This window comes from Eleginops maclovinus, chromosome 9 (genome assembly GCF_036324505.1).
Source record: "Eleginops maclovinus isolate JMC-PN-2008 ecotype Puerto Natales chromosome 9, JC_Emac_rtc_rv5, whole genome shotgun sequence".
Classification (NCBI taxonomy): Eukaryota; Metazoa; Chordata; class Actinopteri; order Perciformes; family Eleginopidae; genus Eleginops; species Eleginops maclovinus.
In genome coordinates this window covers 25,655,358-25,682,450 of record NC_086357.1, presented here as the reverse complement: position 1 = coordinate 25,682,450, position 27,093 = coordinate 25,655,358, and the positions used below count along the sequence as shown (strand labels likewise).

At 40.7% G+C, this 27,093-nt stretch overlaps 2 protein-coding genes across 4 annotated transcripts in view; both read left to right on the top strand.

Annotated features, from left to right (window-relative positions):
* Nucleotides 1-16,370, top strand: part of eps15 (epidermal growth factor receptor pathway substrate 15) — a 28,307-nt gene extending 11,937 nt beyond the window's left edge. Inside the window, exons 13-25 of one of the 2 annotated variants that reach the window (XM_063891097.1) lie at nt 3,021-3,093; nt 5,335-5,496; nt 5,757-5,954; nt 6,335-6,724; nt 7,283-7,363; nt 7,519-7,684; nt 8,081-8,125; nt 8,266-8,627; nt 9,175-9,244; nt 9,370-9,440; nt 10,214-10,349; nt 10,606-10,802; nt 14,162-16,370. In XM_063891097.1, the coding sequence (XP_063747167.1) occupies nt 3,021-3,093; nt 5,335-5,496; nt 5,757-5,954; nt 6,335-6,724; nt 7,283-7,363; nt 7,519-7,684; nt 8,081-8,125; nt 8,266-8,627; nt 9,175-9,244; nt 9,370-9,440; nt 10,214-10,349; nt 10,606-10,802; nt 14,162-14,302 (2,092 nt within the window). In that variant the 3' untranslated portion in view covers nt 14,303-16,370. Of the gene's footprint in view, nt 1-3,020; nt 3,094-5,334; nt 5,497-5,756; nt 5,955-6,334; nt 6,725-7,282; nt 7,364-7,518; nt 7,685-8,080; nt 8,126-8,265; nt 8,628-9,174; nt 9,245-9,369; nt 9,441-10,213; nt 10,350-10,605; nt 10,803-14,158 lie in introns of both variants that reach the window. The other variant, XM_063891095.1, reaches the window with a different exon arrangement.
* A 1,580-nt stretch (nt 16,371-17,950) lies between these two features.
* Nucleotides 17,951-27,093, top strand: part of ttc39a (tetratricopeptide repeat domain 39A) — a 33,346-nt gene continuing 24,203 nt past the window's right edge. Inside the window, exons 1-4 of one of the 2 annotated variants that reach the window (XM_063891539.1) lie at nt 17,951-18,139; nt 20,298-20,348; nt 20,507-20,557; nt 21,779-21,832. In XM_063891539.1, coding sequence (XP_063747609.1) covers nt 18,087-18,139; nt 20,298-20,348; nt 20,507-20,557; nt 21,779-21,832 — 209 coding nt within the window. In that variant the 5' untranslated portion in view covers nt 17,951-18,086. Of the gene's footprint in view, nt 18,140-20,297; nt 20,349-20,506; nt 20,558-21,778; nt 21,833-25,539; nt 25,630-27,093 lie in introns of those variants that run through there. The other variant, XM_063891540.1, reaches the window with a different exon arrangement.

The following is a 27,093-nucleotide window of genomic DNA, read 5'->3' as shown; positions in this document are numbered from 1 at the left end:
TTCCACTAGTTGATTAGGATGGTTATACTCCACAATAGGTCGTACAGAAAGATGGAAATCACGACGATACAATATCACAAAACGATAGATGAGTCAGTCACAATATGATTTTGATACGATTCGTTTCAGGGGCCTGAGATCAATATGAGATTATTTCAACTTCATTTATATCAACACACAAGAAGCAACTACCATATGGTTGTTGTTGTTGTTGTTGTTGTTGTTGTAATGCTCATCCAAACAAGGGACTGTATGTCTGTATCTCTAGTGACCAGCAGGTGGCGGTGTTTCCCACAAACTGAGCTGCACACATCAATTCTATACATCTGGAAACTAGATATTCTTTCTACGCCCTGATCCCAGCTGAAGTTATTTGTTGAACTTACTTGGGACAAGATTTTAATACTGGTTATTATACTATATTACTAACACGCTCAAAGGCGTTTGTGTTTTTTCAGTTATCTTTCTGTTTCTTAACAGTGAGGTGGAAGAGGAGAGGGAAAGATAGAATATGATATATATACCAGATATCATTTGTATATTTTTCTAGCACTTTCATATCAAGTCCAAAGCATCAACCACAAGAAAAACAAGGCAAATACTGTCAAAAAAGATAAAACGCACATATAACAGATGCAATGGTTCAGTTCCTAAGGTTTAATTCAAGTTTATTACTTCACTTTAAAGGCAGAGAAAATGTTCATGTTTTCTTGGTTTCATTTGCTGTTGGTCGTCAGTAGCTGTTGTTTCGAAACACATGTTCTTTACTCTCAGATTTAAACTTCCCTTTTTCATGATATCTGAGATTGAGAAGTGAAAAAAGTTGGCCTTCCACCCTACCCCCCATCTTTCGATTCACGCACACGCACACACACACACACACACACACACACCAGATGGCAGGGAGGAAGGAGAGGTAACGATGATGGATAGAAGTGAATAGCAGAGCTTCAGACAGGCAGCCGATCGAGAGGACATTAAAGGATGATTCATGTTTGTGCCTGCTTCAAAATTTGGCCGCAGCCTTCTGCTCAGGAGGAAGACGAGGATGGGTAAGAGGAGGAGGAAAATGAGGAACTGGGAGAATATTTACCGTTATCAAGGGAATTGTGCATTTTGATGTGAGATGAGAATTCAAAAATAACTTCTGTTATTTTTAGTCTGGGTTGAAAAGCATGATTTTCAAGGTTGATATTTCTTTGTTTTTAATCCAGTCATCTTCATGTGAAACTGAGCAGAATTATAAGAGAGCCCTGAAGTGATTTTACACAAAAAATGCACATAAAACATCTTAAATCATACCTTTTATTTTATGAATGCAGAAGTTTTAAATCCTATCATTATGCAATGCTAGCTTGTGTGAAAGTAATGGCACAATATCCTTATGTTGTCAGGAGATTACTCAATGTTTCTGCTGGTGAGCCTTCACTTTTCTAAGTCCCCTTGCATTGTGGACATTTACATGCCTTTTTTGGATGTCCATGCATTCTGTTTATAGCTGCACATCTGCGAAACCGGTTGGTTTACTAATATAAGAAGTGTTGGGGGGGGTTTCCAAGATTTCAGTGGGTAAAGCTCTCATTTGTTAAACATACAACAACACTTTAAGGGTAGTTTTTCAATAATGTTCAAGAAGTCTGAGTTAAAAATATTAGGTAGGAGACTGAGAAAGGTGTACTATGTAATTGCAAATGTAAAAGTATATTTAAGTGCAGAAAGGGGAACATGCTATTATGTATCTGGCTCAATAGAAGATAGATAGATAGAATCGGAGGATGAAACCCTCTTTATTTGTCACATACATGCACACAGCAGAGCACACACAGTGAAATTGGTCCTCTGCATTTAACCCATCCTAGTACTAGGAGCAGTGGGCAGCTATCGTGCAGCGCCCGGGGAGCAATGGGGAGGGGGGGGATTGGAGGTGTCCGGTGCCTTGCTCAAGGGCACCACAGCAGGGCCCAGGAGGTGAACTGGGACCTCTCCAAGTAGCAGTCCACTTTCCATATTTCAAGTCTGTTCAGGGACTTGAACCGGCGACCCTACGATTCCCAGCCCAAGCCCCCACTGACTGAGCCACTGCTGGAGATCATTTAAATGTCTATCTATCTATTTCTTTATTACGTTTATCTTATTTCTTCTTGCGTGTTCCCTATAATTGTAAATGTCACATGAGGTTTGGAAAAAAGGAAACTTTGAGATTGTATGAGATCTACTTATTAGTTTGGTACGAAATACAATTAGAAGAAAGAGAAGTGTGTGAATTAAATGTCTCCAAATCTGGTGCAAAATGAACCTCCGTACTACTGTTTCAATAATAGCAGGAGTACCATCCGTCTTCCTGCATGTTTCAATGATGTATATCAGTCGTGATTAATGAGGATAATGACTTCAGACAAAAAGGGCTGACATTTATGCGTGTTATTCAGTACAAAACCCTGACCGTAACACACTAAGTGCAGTGATTTTGGAGCCTTCTTAAGGTTGGTAATAGCATAAAATAAAATAAACATTTATTAGTTGCACGCAAGTCAATACTCCTCCTCACTCCTCGCTCCATTTCCTCTCTCCCGGGTGGATGAAAGAGAGAATTAGCGAGGATGAACACAGGGCTGCACAAATGATAGATGTTGTAGGTTGGCTCATCATCACTCCTCCCTCCTCCCGTCCTTTCTTCCATCCTCCAGGCAGCCATCTGCCTCTCACTCCTCGTCTCTCACACATTTCACTGAACAAGCACATTCTCACTTTCAGCAAAACTCTGGCATACAGCGCCGAACACACACACACACACACCTGCTGTAGCCTCAGACAGTCAGGCGGCTCTCGCTGTGTACTGTGGAGTTGATATTCCAGGACATCATGGTGGTTGAAGGGGAGGAAGTGGAAGTGGTGGTTCAGGGACAGGGGAAAGACGGCTCGGTGGAGAAGTGGCTGGATCTCGGGGGGCTCGGAGTACCGGGTCTACCCTCTCTGTCCTTGGTGGCTAAATATTCCTGTCTCTTGTGCTGGACCCCCAGGGAGAAGATCACCGTGGAAGAGGAGATCAAGGAAAAGGAGGAAGCCATCAGACAGCGTACCAACGAAGTGCAGGTAAGGTCAAACTGTCTGGGAGTTTTTCTGTGCTCTCTGTGCAGGAATATAAAATAATACAATTGTCATTATTATTTTATTATTATTATTATTATTATTATTATTTTATTATTACTTTTATTATATTATTATTATTATATTATTATTTTTATTTTTATTATTATTTTTATTATATTTTAATTATTATTTTTATTATTATTTTATTATTATTATATTATTTTTTTTATTATATTATTATTATTATTTTTATTATATTATTTTATTATTTTTTTATTACTTTTATTATATTATTATTATTATTTTTTTTTTTACTGATTTGTTTTATTTATTAACTTTTATTTCTATTTTTTCTTCTTTTTTTCTTGCATTATTTGTTCTTGTTTTTATTTCTTATATTCTTTTACTTGTTTTTCTGTCTTATGTATTTATGTATATTTAAGTTGCATTGTTGGACAAGGAGCCTGGGATTTAAGCTTTTCATTAGCAAACTAGGCTTTACCTGTTGTGTATATAACAATACAACACACAGATAAAGGAACATTTATAGGAAGAACGAAATTATGGTATGGTTGTGTAAACATTCCCGTCCTACAGTCTAGTGTTTGTACGCCGCTGGTGTCCATGTTTGAAGATATGTCTGCTGCAAAAAACAGATTAAAACAAACGAAGCCGGCACTTAGAGCCTGAAGGTGCTGAAGCCGTTTTGTCGTGATGTATTTACCGGAGGAGGAGATCAATAATACATTGCCCCGCTGTCTGAGACGCTCGCTCAGGAACATAGTTAATGTTTCTCAGAGACCTTGTGTAGACGTGTCTGCTGCCTCACCGAGCCTGAGAGATGGGCACTATTTTTGGGAGCTGAAGGCTTAAAGGGCTCCGCTTCAGGGCCCTCTGGATCTCAGGGGACGCTGATGTAGCTGAATTTCTAAGCTGCACTGCAGGGTCGCCTCAAGTGATTTAGGCTTTTTATACTCTATTGTGTTTTCCAAATATACCCTGGACGTCATATATTCTGTGGGTTTGTCGTGATCTGTACCCCTGCCTCTGCACAGACTGAAACGGGCCCTGCAGTGTTTTGTAAATCAGCTGCATTACGTTATTGTTTGCAAGCTAAAAGTAATTTTCCGAGTCCATTTGCCCTTGAAAGCACCGTACAAGCACACAATTAATACCAGTTCACAGCTACCTTTCCACAAATGGTTAAAAAGGAGTATATTGCATAACTAATATTGAACATTTGGTGGGTATGGAAGCAAATCTAGTTATGCAGGCGTCCCAAATGTGGTCGTTTACATAACTCTGAGGTGGCTTGTGTTGTGGATATCGCTGGTATGGCCTTTATGTGTCAATTCTGTTACCATTTCGCTTGTGTTGCTAACTGTATGCTGCCATATAGAGCTGGACTCCTTGGAAGTAGAGCTATCGTATCTGGAAAAAGAGATCCATGGCTATAATAAGGACGACGCAATTGAAATACATGTTGTACATAGCAATAGTGTGGTGTTGAAAACGAAGTTAAAATGCCGTCTTTAAATCATGATTGCATTTCTGATTTGAATCCAGATGGAGACTTTCGTTGCATTGCTTCTATTTGTAGTCGTACAAAGTCCATTTGAAGACACAGTTACTCTTATACAAAAGTCACACCGGCTGCAATGTGCTCACATAATTAATGCATGTCATCACGCAACCTCATTCTTTCTCACAGGCAGCGTTTTGATTGATCTTTTTCACCTACAAAAGGGTTCGTTGTTCTGGACTGTTCTTGGAGGATGTTCACCTTTCTTTCGTCGTGTGTAATGACTTACTTTCAGCGATGGTTTCCCTTTAATACTGATGGAAGATGTTCATTTTCTGTGGAGTGCTGATGGTTCCTTTTTAGTTTGGGCCTTATTTTAAGACCACATTACAGAGATGCTGTGGTGGCCGGCCAAAATCAAACATTTCTCTCCATTTCACAAAATAATTGACCTTCACACAACCTTCACTCTTTGTTCTGCCTTTAATCCGGTTCTGCAGGCACTTCTTTTTGTCCCATCTGCCTCTGCCTTAGCAAAACTAACTTTAGGACCTGGAATATGAAAGAGTCCTGTGTTTTCCTTTCCTAAATCATGTACACATTAAATCTATGTCATTTAAAGCCTGTAATTCCAGCTCCCTCTTCATCCCTCTGCTGTTCTGTTTCCTTTCACCAAGCTCACACTTATTTCCTTTCCTTTCCCCGTCGGTCTGTGTCTGCAGGACCTGCAGGATGAGGTGGCGAAGGAGAGCGGGGAGCTGCAGCGACTCCAGACTCAGCGAGCGAAGGTCCAGGAGGCGTTAGAGGAGCTGGACCAACAGAAAGGCTCCCTGGAGGAGCAGCTCAGTCATATTCGCCAGCAGACCAACCAAGAGTCCAATCTGGTGCGTTTAGTCAAACTTTCACATATTCACCAACATGTTGAATTAAAAATGAGCTTAGCTGTATCCCTTTCCCTTTGTTTAGGATAGACTAGAGCATCCTATGGTAAAGGAGACATTGGAGGGAGCATTGGAGCTCTCTCCTATCATCTACCAAATTTGAACAGCTGATATTTCTCAGTGAGGAACTACTTTAAGAGGAAAATACTATTGCAACCCATGCCTTGATTCTCTTTTCTGCACAACTGTTTAATCCGCCACAGATTACGTCGCTGCAGTCGGAGCATGAGGAGCAGGAGCACAAGATCTGTCAGTTTGAGGAGGAGCTGGTTCAGGCCCGAGAGGAGCTGCTGTCTCTGCAGGAGGAGAGCAGGAGGCTGCAGGAGAAAGTCCAGGCAGCTCAGGAGCAGCTCACCCCTCTGCAGGAGTCCGTCAGAGACTCCTTCACACAGGTCGCACAGGTCGGTTTGAGGGAATCTGTGAGTCTCCTCTTCACCCAGAAGAAATGTTTCCTCTCTTTGACTTTGTTATTTTATTGGTTTTAATCGACCTTTTTTCAATTTAAATGACATATTTTGAATATACATTCACATAAATTCATACTTTCTGGTGTTTTTATTATTACATTTTTACTCATCTGTCGTTTATCTTTATTCTTCACCTTATTTGATTGGTCAAATGTTGGTTTTATTGATTATTATTATGTATTTATTCGTCAAGTGGTTCAATTAATTCATATTAGCTACTACATCTGCTGATCAGAATTATTGAAATGTTTATTTGTTATGGTTAAACTCACCAGCTTTCTTTGCTCACTCTTTTCCTCTCTCTGTTCCCTCAGGTCCAGCAGAAACTGAACGACCTTCAGGTGGAGGAAAGGTCAGTGACTGCACAGCTCAGCTGGAAGAGAGCGCTGGAGGACAGCTCTCCCGTCATGGTCAACGGATCGGGTGGCCCCACTGCAGAGCTGCACCAGGGGGACCTCTTCCAGGACGACCAGCCCAAGGAGCTGAAGGAGGAAGAACCAGCGGCTATTTTCTTTGAGCCGAATGAACTTTCAGATCAAAACGAGAAAGAAGTTAATGAAGAGGAGAAGGAGGAAGAGAGTCCAAAGACTTCAGAGGAGGAAAAGATTAAACGTGACGCGTTGGATGATCTCTATACGAGTTTCGCCTCCTCTGAGCTGATTTACAATAATCTGTCGACCCTCGCCAAGCCTCGGGAGAACACGGTGAGAGAACAAAATACACTTCATTTCCTCTTTCAAAGATGAAAAGAAGCTGACATGAAGCCAACAACACAATCTCCTACTCCAAAAATTCACGGTAGTGTTGAAGAAATGAGGAGTAAATCCTGGAAATCAGTCAACATTTTTGCAATGGATTTTTCCAATAGCCTTTTAGTTGAGCCTGGAAAAATGGCTGAGGTTAGCACAAGTTGTGTAGATGTAAACACTGTTGCTCTCTGACATAGTATACATAGATAAATACCCCACTTGTGAATTTAAGAGGCCATCAGTTCTTTGCCACAGATATTTTATTGCCAATAAATCAAAATCCCTAAAATAAAATCCCATCATATTGTGGTCAGAAGCTACAGTCATGCTAACGTCCATGTGGAACTACAAACATATGCAATTCCTATTCAACTCTATTTAAGAAAAGAAAAGGAATGACTTATTATCATGTTTATTCATGCAGACTTTGCAGAAGAAATATTGTTCCAAATTAAAGGTTGAGTATCTTTAAGTCTCACTAATCATCGCTGTGTTCCCCCCTCATGTCTCCAGGATCAAAGTAGCCCTACACTCAACGTGTCCTCAGAGGTTATAGATGACGGAGAGGAGTCGCCTAAAGACAGCCCACTGCAGGTGAAGACCCCGAGTTACAGCAGAATATCATTTAGCAATTTAGCTCTCGTCCTATTACTCCACAGACCTTCTTTAACCCATGTTTCCCTGATGTTTCAAGGATGAACTACGTGTGTAAAGACAACATTTACATCGCTCTCTGCCCCGTGTAACAGGTAGCATCTCCAGAGCCAGACAGCAGAGAGGAGCCAGAAGATTCTTCAGAAAACACGACCTCGTCTTCCTCACCCCCTCAGGTCGCCCCTCCCTCTCTGCCGCCTCTGACCAGCCCCCCCTCCCTGCCTGAGATGGACTTCTTCCATGCGGACCCTTTTACCGACCGTGAGTCCAGACAAGCATCTAAAGATTAGTTCAAACCTAAACCATAGATTTTAATCAGGTTTCTTCTATGCACAAAATAGTCTTATTTCTCTCAATTTTTTGGACACCAGTTTGTATAAAACTGTTATTCAGCACTTCAAGGTGTTGCACATCAAGATGCTGATCAGTCTGATTTACAGGTTTGCATTCGGCCCACAAGAGACTCAAACACGTGCATTGTAGGTAACGGCTTATCCATAAAACTACTTCATATTGAGGTTTACCTACAGATTTAATTAAATGTATTTTACATTTGAAGGTGTTTTTAAGTTACTTTACTACTTTCTACAATGTTTGCTTGTTTTTATTTAAATGTTCTAGTGTATTTTTTAAATCCTCTTATTTTCATCTTCATAGACGATCCATTCAAAGATGATCCGTTTGGAAAAACAGAAGTTCCAGGTGAGTTATCTAATATATAAACCTGTATATTTAAGTGATGAAAAGGCAAACTAATCTCCTTCATGTGGAAGAAACCCTCAAAGAAATTCCTGATCCATCAAATGTTGAGTCCTGTATCTGTTGCCTCTTCTTTCCACCAGATCTTTTCGGAGAAGATCCGTTCAAAGGCTCGGACCCGTTTGCTGCAGACTCTTTCTTCCAGGCCTCCAGCGTTCCCTTTCCCTCAGAGGACCCTTTCTCTGCCTCAGCTGACCCCTTCGGTACGACCACTGGAGTGCCAGAACCGGACCTGTTTGCAGCCAAACCCTCTGACTCAGCAGCAGCAGCTCCAGCAGCAGCAGCAGCAGATCCAGATCCGTTCAGCTCCACGGGGAAGAATATGGCCGACTCGGACCCGTTTGGAGGCAAAGTGAATGCCACAGTGGAGGCGGATCCGTTTGGTTCTCAGGACGGAGGCACAGATCCCTTCGGCTGCCCTCTGCCCTCCTCTGACCTGGCCGTGGTGAGTGTGGATGTACCACCTGGTCACTATGCTCTTTTGGGGAGGAGATAATGAGCATTTCCATTAGAAGGAATAAGACGTCAGCAATTAAACATCATCTTTGAATGTTTTAGGATTAGAATTTGAAAGTTTTTACACTTACTATTACAATTATAACGTATTGTTTATCTGGGTTTGTTGTTTGTGTGCAACAACTGGACAGAAATAAAGTAGGGAACACTTTTGTTTTCGCTTTAAATCGATATTAAAGATCTATGAACTTCTCTATGCACACATGAGGCACATTTGTCTCACATTTTGTTCACAATTATGTTAAAATCTATTAGATTTTTCTCCCTAATCAAAAGAGCGATCATTTAGCCACTTTAAGAATTTATTATCGATTTTATCAAATGGGTCAAGAAGAAATCCAAAGTTTGCTAAATGTGATTAAATATTAGTATTTGTCTGAAGTACTTCTCTGTTACAAGTATTCAGATTAGGGTTGAGGGTATTCACGTCCACAGTTTATTGTACAAAAGGCTCAGTAATGTGTTTCTGTGTCTAGAAGGACACTGCAGCATCCAATGACCCGTTTGCTCCTGGTGGGACGACAGTGAACGCCAGCTCAGATCCAGGTACTGTGCTGCAGCGCCTTCCTCTGGGGACTGAGAGCAACTGCAGCTGATGAAATGATAATGTGCCAAATCAATAATTGAAAGCGTCATATGCTCAGTGACTTTTACATGCTTGTGTGTTTCAGATCCATTCGCTGCAGTGTTTGGTAATGAGTCATTCGGAGGGGGCTTTGCAGACTTCAGTGCTCTCACAAAGGTAATCTAAAGACTGAGTACAGTATATAGGAAACACACAGGATATAGGTGGAAGTAGAAACAGTTGCGACACTGACTCCAGTTCATTCAGGAAGCCTGTGAGTGAGTTATTGAGTGTGTTGTGGTTTTTAGGAAGAAACAACTGGGACACTTACCCAATCCTCCCCTGTAGAGGAACAGGGCATCAACCTCATAATGTGGTAGAGATACAAGAAAAGGAATAGCAATATTTGATCTGCAATATCATACGTTATTGAAGATGAAGATGAAGATGAAGATTCAACTTTATTGTCATTGCACAGAGTACAAGTACTAGGACAACGAAATGTGGTCTCTGCATTTGACCCATCCTAGTGTTAGGAGCAGTGGGCTGCCATTATGTACGGCGCCCGGGGAGCAGTGTAGGTAACCAGTGTCTTGCTCAGGGACACCACGGTGGCACTTGGTCTTTCGGGGACTTGAACTGGTGACCTTCCAGTTCCCAGGCCAAGCCCCTATGGACTTCGCCACCACCGCCCTTTAAATTGTGCATTAAACGTGTTCTAAAAATGATCGTTTTTTACCAGATTGCAAAATGGTCATGCTGTCATTCGACCTCCAACATAGAGATGTATTGATCAATCATAAAACGTTCCATTTTTGTGCCTTTTTAACTTTGATCTATTACATCTATATGCCATTTGGACTTCCAAGTCCAGAATAAGCTGTGGATAAACCAGCGTAAAACTCAAATGAAGGTTTGACATCAGGCCTTCTGTGACTCCTCTGTTTCAGTCGAACGGAGCCGACCAGTTTGGCATCAACAATAAGAACCTGTTCCAGGAAGACAGCCAGTCCGTCGGCCCCGATGTGCCCCCCGCCCTGCCTCCGAAAACGGGTACGCCAACCAGACCTCCTCCCCCGCCTCCAGGTCAGTACGAGCTACCAAAAGGTAACAGGTGTCTCGTTGTTTTCAGTCTTTGTGGATGTGATGGTGACGTTCAGTAGAATACTTGAGTAGTTTTATACATAGGAGAGTAAACCACTTACTCCTGTGTGAAAGAATTCTATTTCCCTGGTTTAAAAACCCACTTATTTTCAGTGTAAAAGGTGTATTATTTATTGTGTGTGTGTGTGTGTGTGTGTGTGTGTGTGTGTGTTAACTCTTCCCCTGTGTGTCTCTGCAGGTAAACGGTCGTCCCTCTCCAGAACAGAGTCGCCCGAGTCCTTCCAGAGACGAGGGCCCTTCCTGCAGCAGCCTCCGGGAGACTTCCCCTCCTCCTCCTCACTGCCTGCCAAGGATCCTTTAGCCGACCCCTTCGCCCCCTCCTCCCCTCCTCGTCACAACGCTCGGGAAACTGACCGATTTGCCAGCTTTGACAAAGTGAGCACCTCCCACTCGCCCTGTCCCTCACCTTCACCTGACTCTCCGTAGTCACTGCCCTCTTCTCTGTTCTTCCTGCTAATAATAAATCACAGTTGGGTGATTCATTAAGGCACCGAATCAGGCCGGCTTTTTGAATCTCTCCATCCACTGCCTTCAAAGAAATCCCAAAGAAGAACGAATGATCTAATCTCATAGCAGCACGCCTGGAGCTAAGCTAACACCAGCTAATGCATCCTCTCTATTGAAGTATATTTATCTTATATTTTATATTCTGTCACGTGTAAAGATTCCTAATACTTGTAATTATTTTTTTGTTACTGATTTATATTATTAATTTAATCCCCTTGATTGAAATTGCACTGTCCGACTGAGGAACTGTACAGAGATGTCATTTAAACAATTAACGATGCAACGTGTTCTTAGTTACAGACACAAGCTCTGTTACACATCTGTAACCGCTATGGTAACTTGTTGGCAGAGGATGGAGAGACGAGAGGCCGCTTGTATTTGGCGATCGTTAACTATCCCAACATTACAGCCTGTGTATATGCATACTTCACTCTGAAATTAAATACAGATGATTTTATTGCCAACAACTCATTCTGTGCACCTTATTAAGCTCCAAATGCACCTCAGGTCATTTTCTAATTGCCAACAGGGCAAAGTGCACTTTTCTCTGTGTCCGACCAGTGACTGCAAGACGATATGTCGCTGAGTCGGCACCATGGTGTCATAAAGGCGTCGCGTTGGTTAACCCTGACTGACGGGACGCAGAGGAGAGGCTGCTGCAGGGTTTGGAAGAATAGTTTTGCAATAGTTTCGACTGATATTGCAGTTGTGAAATAAATCACCATTTAAAAGTTAATTATTACTGAGACATTGTTTGGATATGTACCAAACAGTGAAGTTCTCTGCAGCATCGTCATTCATTCAGATATTTTCTCTTATTTTGCCTTAAATATTGTGTTTTCTGCCATTTGGATATTGCACAAATGGGATTACTTGTACAACACTAGGAGGGGAATGGCATTTCATACTTGAAGCTGCATTGAGCTATTATTGATATACAAACTCATATATTTAATATCGGACATATGTCTTGTTGAAAGCAACAGGTGCCTGTAATAGTTATATTGCTTTGATTGGAGAAGACAAAGGGATTTACAGTTCCCTCCTTCCACTAATCCCTTAAAATATGAGCAAGTCGTCCTGTTTCTAAATCAATAAAAGAAAGAAGGAGATTAAAAGTCGCACATGGATCCAAACACGGGTTTAACCCTTTGTTTATATATCAGGATTAAACCGGTACGAGTATTAAAATCCTCCCGGCTCTTTCTCTTTCTTTAGTAATACTGCAGAGAAATGTTCCGTCACGCTGTGAATTTGGGATGGATGACTTATTAAGTTGATTTTAGTGCCTCACCCGTCACATGACTGCACCTGCATGTCCCTGCTGCCCCCGGACCCGAACGCACTAACTGCCTGCCTCCCATTCACTCATACCACCTAATCCACATTCTCCCTTTACTCATCCCATATTTATTCATCCACCTGTGCATCATTAGGCTCCTAAAGTCCCTAAAGGGGATATTCTCTTTATTCTGTGTGCACAAAATAAAAAGATATCCCCCTTTAGAGACTCTGTAGTTCATCTATCCGCCCCTTCATCCTTCAGTTCCTGCAGCCCCTCGTGTGGTCTGCACATCGCCTGTATTCTCTCTCTGTGTCTTTGCACCCCTGTCAAAACAAAGTTTGAATAAAGAGTTGATTGAAGGGCACCATCTCTGGCTTCTATGTGCATCCATGACATCTCTCTCTGCAAATGCCTGAGCTTTCTAAAAGACAAAATCATTGTTTTTTTGCATTTTCAGTTCATTTTACGCAGGTTTTATCAGTGTATCATTACGGTAGTGCTAACATTTTTCAAAGCATGCTTCAAATGTAATCATATCTCCTACTTTTTATGTTATTTTGGTCATTTTTGCTTTGATTTTGAGCAATTTTACACCAAAAATCAAGGTAGACATTCATTTTAAACACGTTTAATTAATTCCTACTTTATTTTCCACATGAAAAGCAGGATTTTATTTGTATATTTTTGGTAAACGGCATTATATAAAAGGTAGTTTATACTATGAACTACTTTTATAGTATAAACTACGGGCTGAACATGCAGAAACACCAGTATTGTCTGAACGGAAGGTAAAGAAAATATCAGAAATGTGAAGGTTTCTCTAAGTTCTTTATTATTAATGTCTGATTTCATTCATATCTAAAAGCTGCAGTGGATTGTAGCGCCTACAAGTAATACATGCATGTTCTCTACTAAATCTGTCCGATGTTTCCCAGATGTTCTCATCATGCATGTCGACCCCAGACTCATTAGCGTTAAACTAGCCGTTAGTGGACGCCATTTTTGCTAACTCTCTCCATCTGCATGTGTGGATCCACACTGTGATGCTTCTGTCTGTCGTTAGCTGGATACTGAACCTGTTGGCATGTCCGGTCCGTAATGATTAACTTTTTAGTAGTTCTGTGTATTTAGATGTTGTCGTCCTTCCTCTTGTTGTCGTTGTGAAACTTCAATTGTCCTTTTAGTGTCAAGTTTCATGACTGCCCTTTACTCGTCAGGGGGGACCCCGACGATCTCATGTATCTTGTCTCCACAACATGTGTCACGTTCTTCATGGTCATGTATGATATAGGGAATTTAATTTACATAGTCTGTTGTTGGTTGTTTGTTTGTATTTTGGTTCCATGGACTGACATTTTGGATTTATAGACCAGACAGAAATCACATTTTTCTGTGATGGTTAAAAAATGTTCTGTCTTTATTATTAGTTATTAACTTTTACCAGAGAGCAGAAATAAGGAGTATATTATGCAAACTAAAGAGACCCTATTGTGCTTTTTGGGGTTTTCCATTTCCTGTAGTGTATTTATATGAAACAGGTTACTCAGGAAAAAGCACAAAATGATAAACACAATAAAAGGAAGCAGGCAAAAACAGTCGGAGAAAAGTATTGAGCAACATGTTGGCTTATAAATGCACATTAGCTTTTAAAATACAGTGTGAGTTGGACCCTTGTATCCACAGTGACAGAATATTATACTTGTAATCATAACTACATGTATGACAGCCGTGCATTTCTCTGTCCTTTCTGATCTGAAGTGATTAATGATGAAAGCATGCATTGTGTTACTGTTGGTTATCTGTCATCAGTGAGAATCTGTTAACTGTTTGTCTGTTTCTGTCTCCTTTCCCCTCATATGTCTCTGCACATGTGTGTTTTCTCCTCCCCTCTTGTGTGTGTGTGTGTGCGTGTGCGTGTGTTTTTTCTTGGTCGTTGAAGCAGTATCCGACGGAGGAAGACATGATCGAGTGGGCAAAGCGCGAGAGCGAGCGGGAGGAAAAGGAGCGAGTTGCCCGGCTCACGCAGCAGGAACAAGAGGACCTGGAGCTGGCCATCGCTCTCAGCAAGTCTGAACTCTCCTGAAGGACTCGTCGTCTTCCTCCTCTTCACCTCCTCTTCCTCCCCACCTTCCTCTGGCTCGGCTCGGCACAGCACAGCCAGGCCCGGCCCAGAAAAAAGAAAGCACCAAAGTAAAGTGGGGGACTGTACAGGACTGGTTCAGCAGCTCAACCCCCATGAGAACAGATTTCCTGGATTGATCCCCGCGGACTGTGTTCATCGCTCACTGGCATCGCAGTATTTTGTGTGTGTGTGCGTGTGTGTGTGTGCGTGTGCGTTTTCCATCACGTCGGTCGTGTTTCGGACGCCGATGGAAATGGATGTTTCTGAAGATTGTTGAAAAATGAAATGATAGAGATTTAGAGATCAGCGCTCGTTGGTTTCCACAGCAGGCGACACATGGCGCACATTAACTCTCCAGAATGTAATTTATTTAATGCTCAGAATTCAGAAGTCACTAACAGTACTCGTTACACTTTATTAAAACACTTTATATCCACATTGCGAGCCCCGAAAACCCATGAATTACCTTCCTTCGGGTTGTTATCTGAAATGTGAGACTGGGGAGATACTGTAACAACATTTAAAAGTGCTAGTCAGTCTTTTTTTAAACTAAGTGACATTTGTATTCCCGTAGAACAACATTAGCCTTTGAGATTATACAAAAAAAAAATCAGCATTTCTACTTGTTGAAGTCCTCTGATACGTGAAGTGCATGTGCAGATTTATACCTAAATTGAACAAATCCACAACTACCACATCGAGCTTTACATACTTTAATTTCATTTCATTCACCTCTGTTCTGTCCGTGTTAGAAAGTCTATTTCTTTGGGAGATTATCACCGGATTAGAAGCTGCAATTATCTCATTTTAGAATTACATTTTAGCATTAAATTCCAGGACACAATAAGGGATCGCACAAGAACCACGTGCTTTTGAGGGATACAAATGAGAGTCTAATACCAAATACTTATTGTTGTTTAATTAGAAAGTATGATTACATGGAACGTTTTAATAAAGTGGCCTCAGATAAAGGAAAACTAGTGAGTTTGGTTGTTTAAGAGGTTCAAATAATGACAATTATTGACCATAAATGAATGAAAATGAATGTGTGAAATCATGTATAGCCTGTTTACCGGCTCTGTTTATGCCTACGTTAAATGAAAAGTCATATTAGTATTGTAAATGTTGATTTATCCAGGGTTAGACACTTCTGTAGCATGGATGCTGGATTCTTTTATCAGAGAAGTCTGTTTAAAAACTTCCTCACATAGTCGATTTTCATTTCCCAGATCCCATTTCAATGTGTGTCTCTGTTGCTGCTTGTTTGGTCTGCATTTATTTACAATTTCAAGTTTTTTTCAGACTTTTTTTCACTTTCTTTTTCAGCAGGTGCTTCCTCTCGTATAAAAGGCTAAATGTATGTCGAAATCTTGCACAAAATCAGAAGAATCGTTTTTGATGGAGCAGTTTGTCCTAAGTGTGTGTACTTCAGGGTCTGTGGGGATTTAGGGCACTGGTGTTGAATCCACTCGTCTGTTATCACACACTGTTTCTGGACAGAAGCTCTTGTTCTTGCTGGTTATTTTGTGTTTTCCTCCAAGAAAAATGAATTGACACTAGGCTCTAAACTGTCAAATGTTTCTTTGAACAAGGGAAGGCTCAGTTTAAGAGCAGGAGGCGTTTCCTACCTAATTTCTTTTGCAGTTTTTTTACCAAACAGTGAACAAAACGTCTTCCTTTTCTGACTTGTCTTTTCTCTTCTCAGCCAGAATGAGTCACAGCTTCCTCTTGTCATGCACTTCCTTCTCTGTTTGTCTCTTGTCGTAGTTTATTGTAAATAGACGAGGAGTCTCTTGTTCAGTCGTACTACAGTTTAATTGTCACATTTAAAAGCCACCTGACGTTTGTACAGACTCCTTTTACAAATCAAGAACCACTTATAGGCTTACTCATAAAGGCTTTTTAAAACTCGAGCTATAACTGTATTTTATTTTGTATTTTCTAACGTGTAATAAAAAGAAAATCATTATTTGGATGTTTGGACAGAATATGTAATGCATTTAATTGAAGAATAAATATTAAACGTGTAGTTTTGCACTTTGTTTGTTCTTACTGGGGTCTCGTCATTTTACTGTTTCTAACGTCTAGTGGTGGAAGATGTTTCAGAGTACTAATACTGCATTTTAAAAACACTCTTCCCAGAACAAGTACAGCATGCAAATTAATCATCGGTCAAAACAAGAAACTGGAAAGTAACTCAGTGCATTTGCTAAAGTACTTCACTTAAGTACAATTTTGAGGGACTTTACCAGAGTATTTTCATGTTATGCTACTTTGTACTTGTACCCCACTACAATTCAGAGGTAAATGGTGTACTTTTACTCCACTAGTTCCACCTGCAGTAAATCCAGCAGCTACCCTGCAGTATACAAAGCCATTCAAACTAGCTGCACCTTTACCAGCTCTGAGAACACTTTAATGATCAATCATTATAAAACATATCAGAGATATTATTCTGAAATGGACCAATCAGACAATGACTACTTTTACTGTCGCTACTTTAAGTACATTTAGAGGAGAGTACTTTCTACTTTCACTGGAGGAACATTTAGAATACTTTTACTGTGACAGAGTATTCCTACACTCTGGTACTTCTACTTTACTCAAGTACAAGACCTGAGTACTTCTACTTTACTCAAGTACAAGATCTGAGTACTTCTACTTTACTCAAGTACAAGATCTGAGTACTTCTACTCAAGTACAAGATCTGAGTACTTCTACTTTTACTCAAGAACAAGACCTGAGTACTTCTACTTTTACTCAAGTACAAGACCTGAGTACTTCTACTTTACTCAAGTACAAGATCTGAGTACTTCTACTTTTACTCAAGAACAAGACCTGAGTACTTCTACTCAAGTACAAGATCTGAGTACTTCTACTTTTACTCAAGTGCAAGACCTGAGTACATTTATCTATGTAGATGTTTTTGAAAAACACAGATCCATATATTATGTATAAAGTTTGGTTTATCTTTACCCTTTTTTATGTTTGTTTATTTTAATTGAAATAAATGTTTTAAAACCCACAGTGTATACTCAAAGACTCTATATAATATTGTGTTTTTAACACTGTGTAACCATACTTTAACTTATGGTCTTTATTGATATTAACTTTCCTTATGTTTTTATTGTCTGTATTTTATCTGTATTCCAGCACATACGTCAGCAGTGGCTCAGTCAGTAGGGGCTTGGACTGGGAATCGTAGGGTCGTCGGTTCAAGTCCCCAAACAGACTTGAAAATATGTAAAGTGGACTGCTACTTGGAGAGGTCCCAGTTCACCTCCTAGGCCCTGCTGTGGTGTCCTTGAGCAAGCCACCGGACACCTCCAATCCCCCCCTCCCCATTGCTCTCTGGGCGCTGCACAATAGCTGCCCACTGCTCCTAGTACTAGGATGGGTTAAATGCAGAGGACCAATTTCACTGTGTGTGCTCTGCTGTGTGCATGTATGTGACTAATAAAGAGGGTTTCATCCTCGATTCTTCTATCTATTCTTAAGACCCACAGTACTTGAACAGGCGGGCGTTAGGACCCGGCAGCCGGGCAGCAGCAGCAGCAGCTCCCTCTCAATGCATTTGAATAGGAGGATCATTATAATGCTTATGACAGCCACACACACACCTTTCCCGGTCAGGAAGGAGGAAGACACACCGCAGCAGAGTCAGTGTGAAGCCCGGCTGCTCCTCTCCTCTCTGCCCGCTGTGTGAAGCTGCTGCCTGGGATACTTTCTGCCTCACAGCCGGGGGATGAGTTTTATCACCAACTGGAGACGCAGCGCCAAGAAAAAAGACAGCAAAAAGTGAGTCAAAAAAAAAAAGTAGGAAAGTTGCACAAAAAAAAGTGCACAGTCCTGGCCCTGTTGGTACTCGCCTGTTCTTACAGTGTGGGGAGATTTCAATCGCACTTCTTTTTTTACAACACACGTTATTTTTTCATCACACTGAGCTTACTGTAAGGAGGACAACATGTTCGTAGATCCTCTTTTATAAAGACACACACACACACACACACACACACACACACACACACACACACACACACACACACACACACACACACACACACACACACACACACACACACACACACACATTCTCGTCTGATATGATCTTTGAAATTAATTGCTGTGTTTCTTTATGCTACTCTAGGGTTGGGTGATTCCTAATATCTCACTGTAGTTGGCAGGAAATTAAGAAGCACATATGATATTTAAAAGTAAGTCCTTTGTTTCTTAAGGATACATTTAAAAAAAAGGAAGACTGTTAAATTATATTTACATTATAAAAGCTTTTACTCTTTTGTAAGCTTTTGTATTTGGCAGGATTTTAGTAAGCACAACATCTTTGAAGGTGAGTCCTGTGATTCGACCATGGTTTCTTGAGAATACCGTTAAAAAAGCGGACTTTTATTCTCAGTATCTCACTTTATTACAAGCTTTTACTCTGAAAAAAAGTTGTATTTGACAGGAAATTAAAGGAGCACAACATATGACATTTAAAAGTAAGTCCTTTCTTTCTTAAGGCTACTGTAAAACAATCAGACTGGCTGTTTTAGTTTTTATCACACGTTATAAAAAGCTTTTATTCTGCAAAAAGTTGTATTTGACAGGAAATGAAAGGAGCAGAACCTCCAACAAATCCATAGAAATGGACTAATGTTGTCAATAGTGAAACTGCAGCAGATATTTGACAGTAGGGTTGATGTGATGATGTGTTGCTGCTCTCATGAAGCCTCTGTCAGGTTGCAGCCTGTTAGACAACATTACAGGCATGATGTGGTCAAGCAGGCTTTTCCTTTGAGTGCTGCATCAGCGGACTGAAATATATTTAGGGGTTTTTGTGTTGTTTTTGGTAATTTCTCTGCTGCTGCAAAACATAAAGTCTTCAAACTACTATGAGTTAATAACAAGAAAGTGGGGAGGGGATTAACAAGACATGACGTGGTCTTCAGCATTGATTAAATCAGCCCTTAAAATGATTCACTGGGTATAGAAATGTAATTAAATGAAGCTTTTTGTTTTCCGTCCTTTGTTTATGAATCAAGAGCACGTAAAAAAGGCAAAAACATGTTCTGGCTTGGCTCTCAGGGCTTCCCTATTCAACTCTTTCTCAAACTTCACATGCATCCTGTGATGAGAGGCCACAAGAAGTATGGAAACACTGATCTAACTTTTAAATTAGGGAAGCTTCACAAAAACTGTAAACAAGTCCTGGCCCTGTTGATACCTGTCTGTTCCTACAGTGCAGGGAGACTTTAATCACTCTTTCTTAGGGAATAATGATCTTACTTACGTCCAGTTTGTGGAACATAGTGGAAGTTAATGACATCACTATGTAACACTCACGCTTCTATTGGCTAGCGCTCCAACACATTGTACGTGATGGGCTAAGGGGCGGGACATCTCTAAATGGTTGACCAATCACAACAGAGCCGGTCAGCTAACCAATCAGAGCAGAGTGGGCTCTGGTTTCAGACAGAGGGTGAAAAGAGGAGTTGCAGCACAGGCAGTATGAGAAACATAAAGAGCTTTCTGAACATTAAAACATGGAGACATGTCCCAGGAGAGACACTACATAGAAATATGAACCTGAACATGAAAATATGATGTCCTCTTTAAGACATGAATGCAGTATCAGTAGGTATCTTGTCAATATTAGTGGCCTTGTTGATTCCACTTTAGCTTTTTTTACTTCCTAATAGCTTCCAACTTCCAACACAGCATAACAAGTTTCTAGTTCAGTCCATTGTGCTACACACAGAAACATGACAAAAGAACAGGAAAGGTAAAGTACTTTTGTTGATGATATATACTTTCCCTCTGCTTCCTGGTAACACTTCTAATTTAAGCAATCTGTACCAACCTCTCGAGTCCTCCTCAGATCTTCAGATCTCCTCTTCACACGTTAACGAGATGTTTTCTTACTGTCTCTCTAACTCGACCTCTGACCTCCTCACAGGGATGACGTTCAGGCTCAGGACATCCCAGACGGCCCGGACTCCCCGAGCCGGTACGTCCACATTGTGCACATTCTCATTTATTCTTAGGAGCAGTTTGCGGTATCACAGAGAAAGCTGTTTAATGACACTGTGATGCTACGTCTGTTAGCATTTTAGCTCCTGCAGAAATGCTGTGATAAACCTACCCTTTTTAAAATTCTTTTTACAGTTTGTCGGTCGTAAACGGTCCAGAATTGGATCCCATCATCACAGACTTCAGGTAAATATCAAATAATATAATAAAAGACACTCTGAATCCGTGCAATACCACCTATACTGTGTAACTGTATACAACTTATTATCAATAGATGATTATTATATTACGCCATACATTTTAAGCAATCTTTTGTTTTTGATAATTAATACCTCTAATAATACTTACACAATTCTTTACGTATTGAAAGAAACACATTTTTACATATTTATTACTGTGTGCATTTGTACTTCTCTAGATATAATGTTAAATAATTAACCTAATTTCTTTTATTAAAGTACTGCTCCTTTATCTCTCCTTTTTATTCATATTTTATTTAATCTTATCTTTGTATTTTATTCTAAAAAGAGCAACTTTTAGGAAACCCAATTTCCCCCCAGGATAAATAATAATAGAATAGATAGAATCGGAGGATGAAACCCTCTTTATTGTCACATACATGCACACAGCAGAGCACACACAGTGAAATTGGTCCTCTGCATTTAACCCATCCTAGTACTAGGAGCAGTGGGCAGCTATCGTGCAACGCCCGGGGAGCAATGGGGAGGGGGGATTGGAGGTGTCCGGTGCCTTGCTCAAGGACACCACAGCAGGGCCTAGGAGGTGAACTGGGACCTCTCCAAGTAGCAGTCCACTTTCCATATTTCAAGTCTGTTCGGGGACTTGAACCGGCAACCCTACGATTCCCAGTCCAAGCCCCTACTGACTGAGCAACTGCTGCTTCTATATATGTATTATTGTTGTTATATAGTACAATGTGTACATTTAAACTTAACTTCTTATTTTAAATTACTTTTTTTTAATTTGATTTTTTGATTTTCTTCCAAAATAGATCAACTGTCACAACACCTTTCCCCCCCAGGATAAAAAAATATATTCTGGTTCGGATTGATGATGATTTTATCCCGGGTCAGAGTTAAAGTTCATCGGAATTTTGAATGAAAATGTGTTGAACATTTTTGGATAACTTGATATGTCCCAGATCTGTTCCTAAATCAAAGCGATTTCACAGACATTTCGACCCAAAACTGTCACGTTGCTTCTGTCCTCAAAACGTCATAACAGAAAGGTCCATATCCTGGGAGTGTCCTGTAGATCAGTGTCTGTGTTTCTATGGCTCTCAGGATCAGGTTCCTCCCAACAATAGTCGGCCTTTCAGCTGGTTTTTCCTCCCCAGAGATTTCCCTTCTGTCTCTGAACAGCCTGGATTCTGCTCCTCTGTTTCAGGTTACAGCTGCCGGACAATAAAGATGACCTGCAGTCAACAAATGCATCAAATGGGTAAGACCCGGACACTGAACTCTGAGCGATCATGGAGACACATTTTTGATAAGATTGCATAAAAAACTGTGAGAAATCCTGCTCGTATCCTGTGAAACTCCCTCTGGAGGGAACTATGGGATTTTAGCCTTTGCAGACCATTTACATGCACTAAAACCTATATCATCAGCATAATAGGCCTCTTTAATATAGCATATTTAGTAAAAAGACCATCAGAAAATCAGTGCCAGCTCATTCCTCCACTGTCTGTTCAGGTATGGCTGAATGAAAGTGAGTTTGTTTCTCATTCAATAGTTTAATCATGCTTTCTCTGTCGAGGCACGTAAATGAATTATTGTTCGCCTGAGGGGGAGGATAGCTGCGTCTGTGGGAGGGAGGTACAAAGAAATAACATGGATCATCATCGGCACAATTTTTAAGGTTGAACAAAACCAAGTTCATAAGTGTTCTGGTTGAGCAATAGATTGACCTTTTGGGAAACACGTTTTGTTTTTGCTTTCTTGCTGGGAGTACGTTTCGCTTGCCTTATTGTTCACTTATCTGCTCGTTATATATCCTGAGTGAAGATTAACTCTGATTATTTTCTTCAGTAAATGCATGACTAGTATGATTTCAAAATAATCCGTAACAAATAAAAGCCCTTAGATCAAAATGTAACTTAAAGAAGAGTACAGATGATAAGTAGGCAAAGTATAAAAATAAATGTATTCAGTTTGCAGGACGGCTCCTTCCCTATCATTAGATAGAATAGAATCGGAGGATGAAACCCTCTTTATTTGTCACATACATGCATACAGCAGAGCACACACAGTGAAATTGGTCCTCTGCATTTAACCCATCCTAGTACTAGGAGCAGTGGGCAGCTATTGTACAGCGCCCGGGGATGGGGGGGGGATTGGAGGTGTCCGGTGCCAACTCAAGGGCACCACAGCAGGGCCTAGGAGGTGAACTGGGACCTCTCCAAGTAGCAGTCCACCTTCCATATTTCAAGTCTGTTCGGGGACTTGAACCGGCGACCCTACGATTCCCAGTCCAAGTCCCCACTGACTCACTGAGCACTGCTGGACATTAGTCCGTCATGAGTCCTCTTGTACCACTCACAAATACAAGCATTTAAATGTTGTATTTTCTTAATGTGGAGCCAATTTCAGATTTAGATTATAGTTCAGAACTGCATCCTTCACTAGTAATGAATGTTTAATAAATACAGTACAATATTTGCCTCTGAAGTCAGAGTTATTATGGGGTGGTTGTATAAATTAGATTGAAATAGAAATACTGAAGTTAGGAACAATAATGTTAAATAGTAATTGACTAAATGTACAATCAACCACCGCTGGTTCCTTTCTCCAGCTACATATTGACAGAGTTATGAGGAGTTTTATTCTCAGGTAACTCTTCCAGAAAAGTCAACACACACACATTTCCGAAGTGTAACCAAAGTTCACGGTTCCTGCTTTGTCCAAAGCCCAGCTATTGTTGCATTGTTAACGAGTCTATCAGAAAAGGACTTCCCACTTGATATATTGCCCTGGTAAACATTGTAAACATAAGTTGATGTTCCTAATCGTAAATTATTTTTAAATCATGTTCCCATTTATTGGGATATAAACGACGAAGCAACGTACGCAGTGTGGCGGGGCCGGCTTATGATTGACGGGTCACTACCGTACCTTCACAGTGTCTGAAACCAGAGCCAAGTCTGCTCTGATTGGTCAACCGCTCAGAGATGTCCCGCCCCCTTAGCCTATCACTCATGTTTTATTTCTTTACTGCAGTCTACAAAGACGGTGGGACTTCCCTTTGTGTGTGTGTGTGTGTGTGTGTGTGTGTGTGTGTGTGTGTGTGTGTGTGTGTGTGTGTGTGTGTGTGTGTGTGTGTGTGTGTGTGTGTGTGTGTGTGTGTGTGTGTGACACAAGATTTGATGTTTCTGATTTATGTTGTAGGTCAAGTGAGTCGTCTAAAGTTTAACGATGTAATCCAAAAACAGAGTTAATTTAAAGAGGAAATAATCAGATACATAAATCAATCGGTCAGGTGACTTTCAAAAGTAAATGAATCACTTACGTCATTTTAGCTCCGAAAAACCCCCAAACATCCCATAGTTTTGCTTATCAGATATGAGGATTCGGTTCTTCTTTCTTGTCTCATGTGACCGGACGTTTTTGGACTGTGTGATGGGATCTAAAGACATAACCTCAGGCTTTAAAGGCATTTTATATACTTTGGATATTTCTGAAGAGCAAACAATGAAACGATTCATTGGGAGAATCATTGTTTGGTGTGGCGCTAATGCAGTCCTCATAAAAACATTCTCACGAGAAGACCTTTAATTCGGCCAGAATGTGCAGTGCATGATTTCTTTGAGAACAAACATGGTCCCTCAGCAGCATAGGTTGCATCCTGCCTCTGTTTGAATGCACCGCTTTTATCCACCTGGATGTGAGGTGATTCCGCAGCGTGTGTGCGTTAAAGGGACAGGGGCTAAAACCTAGCGTGAAGTTAAACACAGTCTTAAATAACGCTGTCTTTTTCCTGCTTTGTCATGTTACAATACTATCAGACAAAAATTCACATCTGAAGGGAGAAAAGCTCAAAGTGAAATAACGTCATAGGTCCGGGCTCTGCCAATTTTTCATTCAGGATCGAACATCATATCTTGTACTGTGCTGTGCGGTATCTATGTCTTCTACTTCTGGACTCGTCATCGCTGCAGTGCTCTTCCTCTGCAGCGAGCGCTACGCACCTCCATCTGTTCCTGTCCCTCTCTCACCCACAGCTGCACAGAGTTTACTGCCAGGAATGAATGAATGAATGAATGAATCAGAAACACTCCTGAGTTATTTTGAAAACTGGAAATTGTTTTTTAGTTTTTTAGTTTTGTCAGTGAATGAGGATTTAACTCTACATTCAAGATGAAAAATAAATGAATCAATTAAATCAAAGAATCACAAAGAAATATAAATTGTGTTTTTATTTATCTTTCATTTTTATTATTATTTATTTTATAAAGATGTATTTTTAATGAGTGAATGGGGGTTTGTATACCATCCAAATAATTAAGTATAATAAATACACAACAAATATATGTTATAAATCAATTAAATGTAAGATTTACTCAAAAATAAAATAAAAAGGACATCAAGAAAATAAAGAATGATCAATAACTTCAATGAAATTACCACAAAGACATGGACATTGTGTTTTGTGACAGTTGCTTAATGTTTTATTATAATAAATAAAAAGTAAGACCTTATTTTTTGTCACTTGGTCCCTACTTTTCCTTTTTTGTTGTTGATTTACACGGTTAAAAAAACTCAGGGCCATGTTACCCTCAGCATGACTCTGCATTAACCAATGGGAGCAGAGACAGCAGTGTGTAGCATGAGGTGAAGATCAGAAGACATGTGTGTGTGCGAGGCAGCATAGATAGCTTCTGTGTTTTTTACCCTCATGTGTGATAGTCATCCCAATCTTATTAAGGTCTGCTGTTGCTGCTGCGTCCTTCCTCCTCCTCCTCCTCCTCTACCTCCCTCCCTCCCTCTGTCCCTCTCTCTTTCCCCCGACTGCCCTTCTGCTTCTGCTCTTGTTGCTGCTGCTACAGAGAAAAAGACGTAGCCCATCACACTGCATTGCTGAAAGAGCCTCACGCTTCACTTCGGTCTCTGTATCTCTCTCTCTCACACACACACACACACACACACACACACACACACACACACACACACACACACACACACACACACACACTTCTGCCAGATGAAAATGTCAGAAGATGAAGAGACTCTGTCAAACGGGTAAGATACTTGCTTCATGTTTGGAAGCCGTAGGTTATACCTTCGGCCTCTGTCAATGTTCTGTGTGTGTGTGTGTGTGTGTGTGTGTGTGTGTGTGTGTGTGTGTGTGTGTGTGTGTGTGTGTGTGTGTGTGTGTGTGGGGTAGCTGTCACACTCAGGCATGTTGACAAACTCGCTCGGTTTATTTTTAAAAAGGAACACCTCGGATCTTTTGTGTGAACGCAGTGAGGCCTCCCTCCGAAGCATCTTAACTGTGAGGAGAGCTCTGTGAACCGCAGTCGGTGAACTAAATGCTTCGTCACTGTTGAAGGAGGTGTGTGTGTGACTGTGGCTGTGTGTGTGTGTGTGTGTGTGTGTGTGTGTATGAATAGTGTTTGCTGTGTGCTAAGTGGTCTCATTCGTGCTGATAATGATCATCCTTGTGCAAGTTGTTCTCTGGAGCAAGCAACTCATTTTTTCAGCTGACTTGAAGTTAAATTAAATTATGGGCACAATGCGTGGTATGCACGTCCTGAGTTCAGCGGACTCGCCATGTCTTCTCTTTATTTCGTACAATTGTACATGTTGTCCTGTGTGCTGATGTTTGCTCTGTGACTAAGGGTACAATGGATTCTTTCCCTGCCCTTATAGGCATGCACAGCTATAAGGAAATAATGAAGGCACTGATTGATTGCCCTGTAAGCTGCCAGCGTACTCACCCTTTATTATTTGACTGGCTTATTTGTTCAGCCCCTGCTTAATCCAAACTATTTAAACAAGGGAAGACTTTTATGTTTATTTTTGTATATTTTCTAACCCTAAATAATGTTTAGGTTAAAGAGGTCGTATTATGCTAATTATCACATTTCATATCAGTATCTAGAGTCTCTGCTGGGACATGTCTCCATGCTTTAATGTTCAAAAAGCTCTTTATGTTTCTCATACTGCCTGTGCTGCAGCACCTCTTTTCACCCTCTGTCTGAAACCAGAGCCTAAGCTGGCTGGCTCTGTTGTGATTGGTCAACCACTTGTTATATGTGGAGGGTGTAGAGAGAGGCGTGCATTGTCTGTGTCTGTTTGAGGGTATGTTTATGTCTTTTTAATTATGGTTTTATTTGTTCATTTGTCATTTAAGATCTGGCTAGGGACAACAGATGGAAATTAGCATAGCAGCTAACTCTGGCTTATTTACAGCAATTTGTCTGTTAATCAATGAGCACTGTCCCTACCAACTGAATAAAATAGGTCAGGTCATAGGTCGTATTTGTTTAGTATATTTTTTATTAATAATTAGAACAAATGTTAAAGGGGCCTTATTAATCTTAGAGTTCTGTTGTGATTGGTCAACCACTTAGAGATGTCCCGCCCCTTAGCCTATCATGTACAACGTTGGGGAGCACTAGCCAATAGAAGCGTGAGTGTAACATAATGATGTCACTATGTTCCGGAAGTAAACAAGGGAGTCTAAAGGAAGTCCCGGGGGGC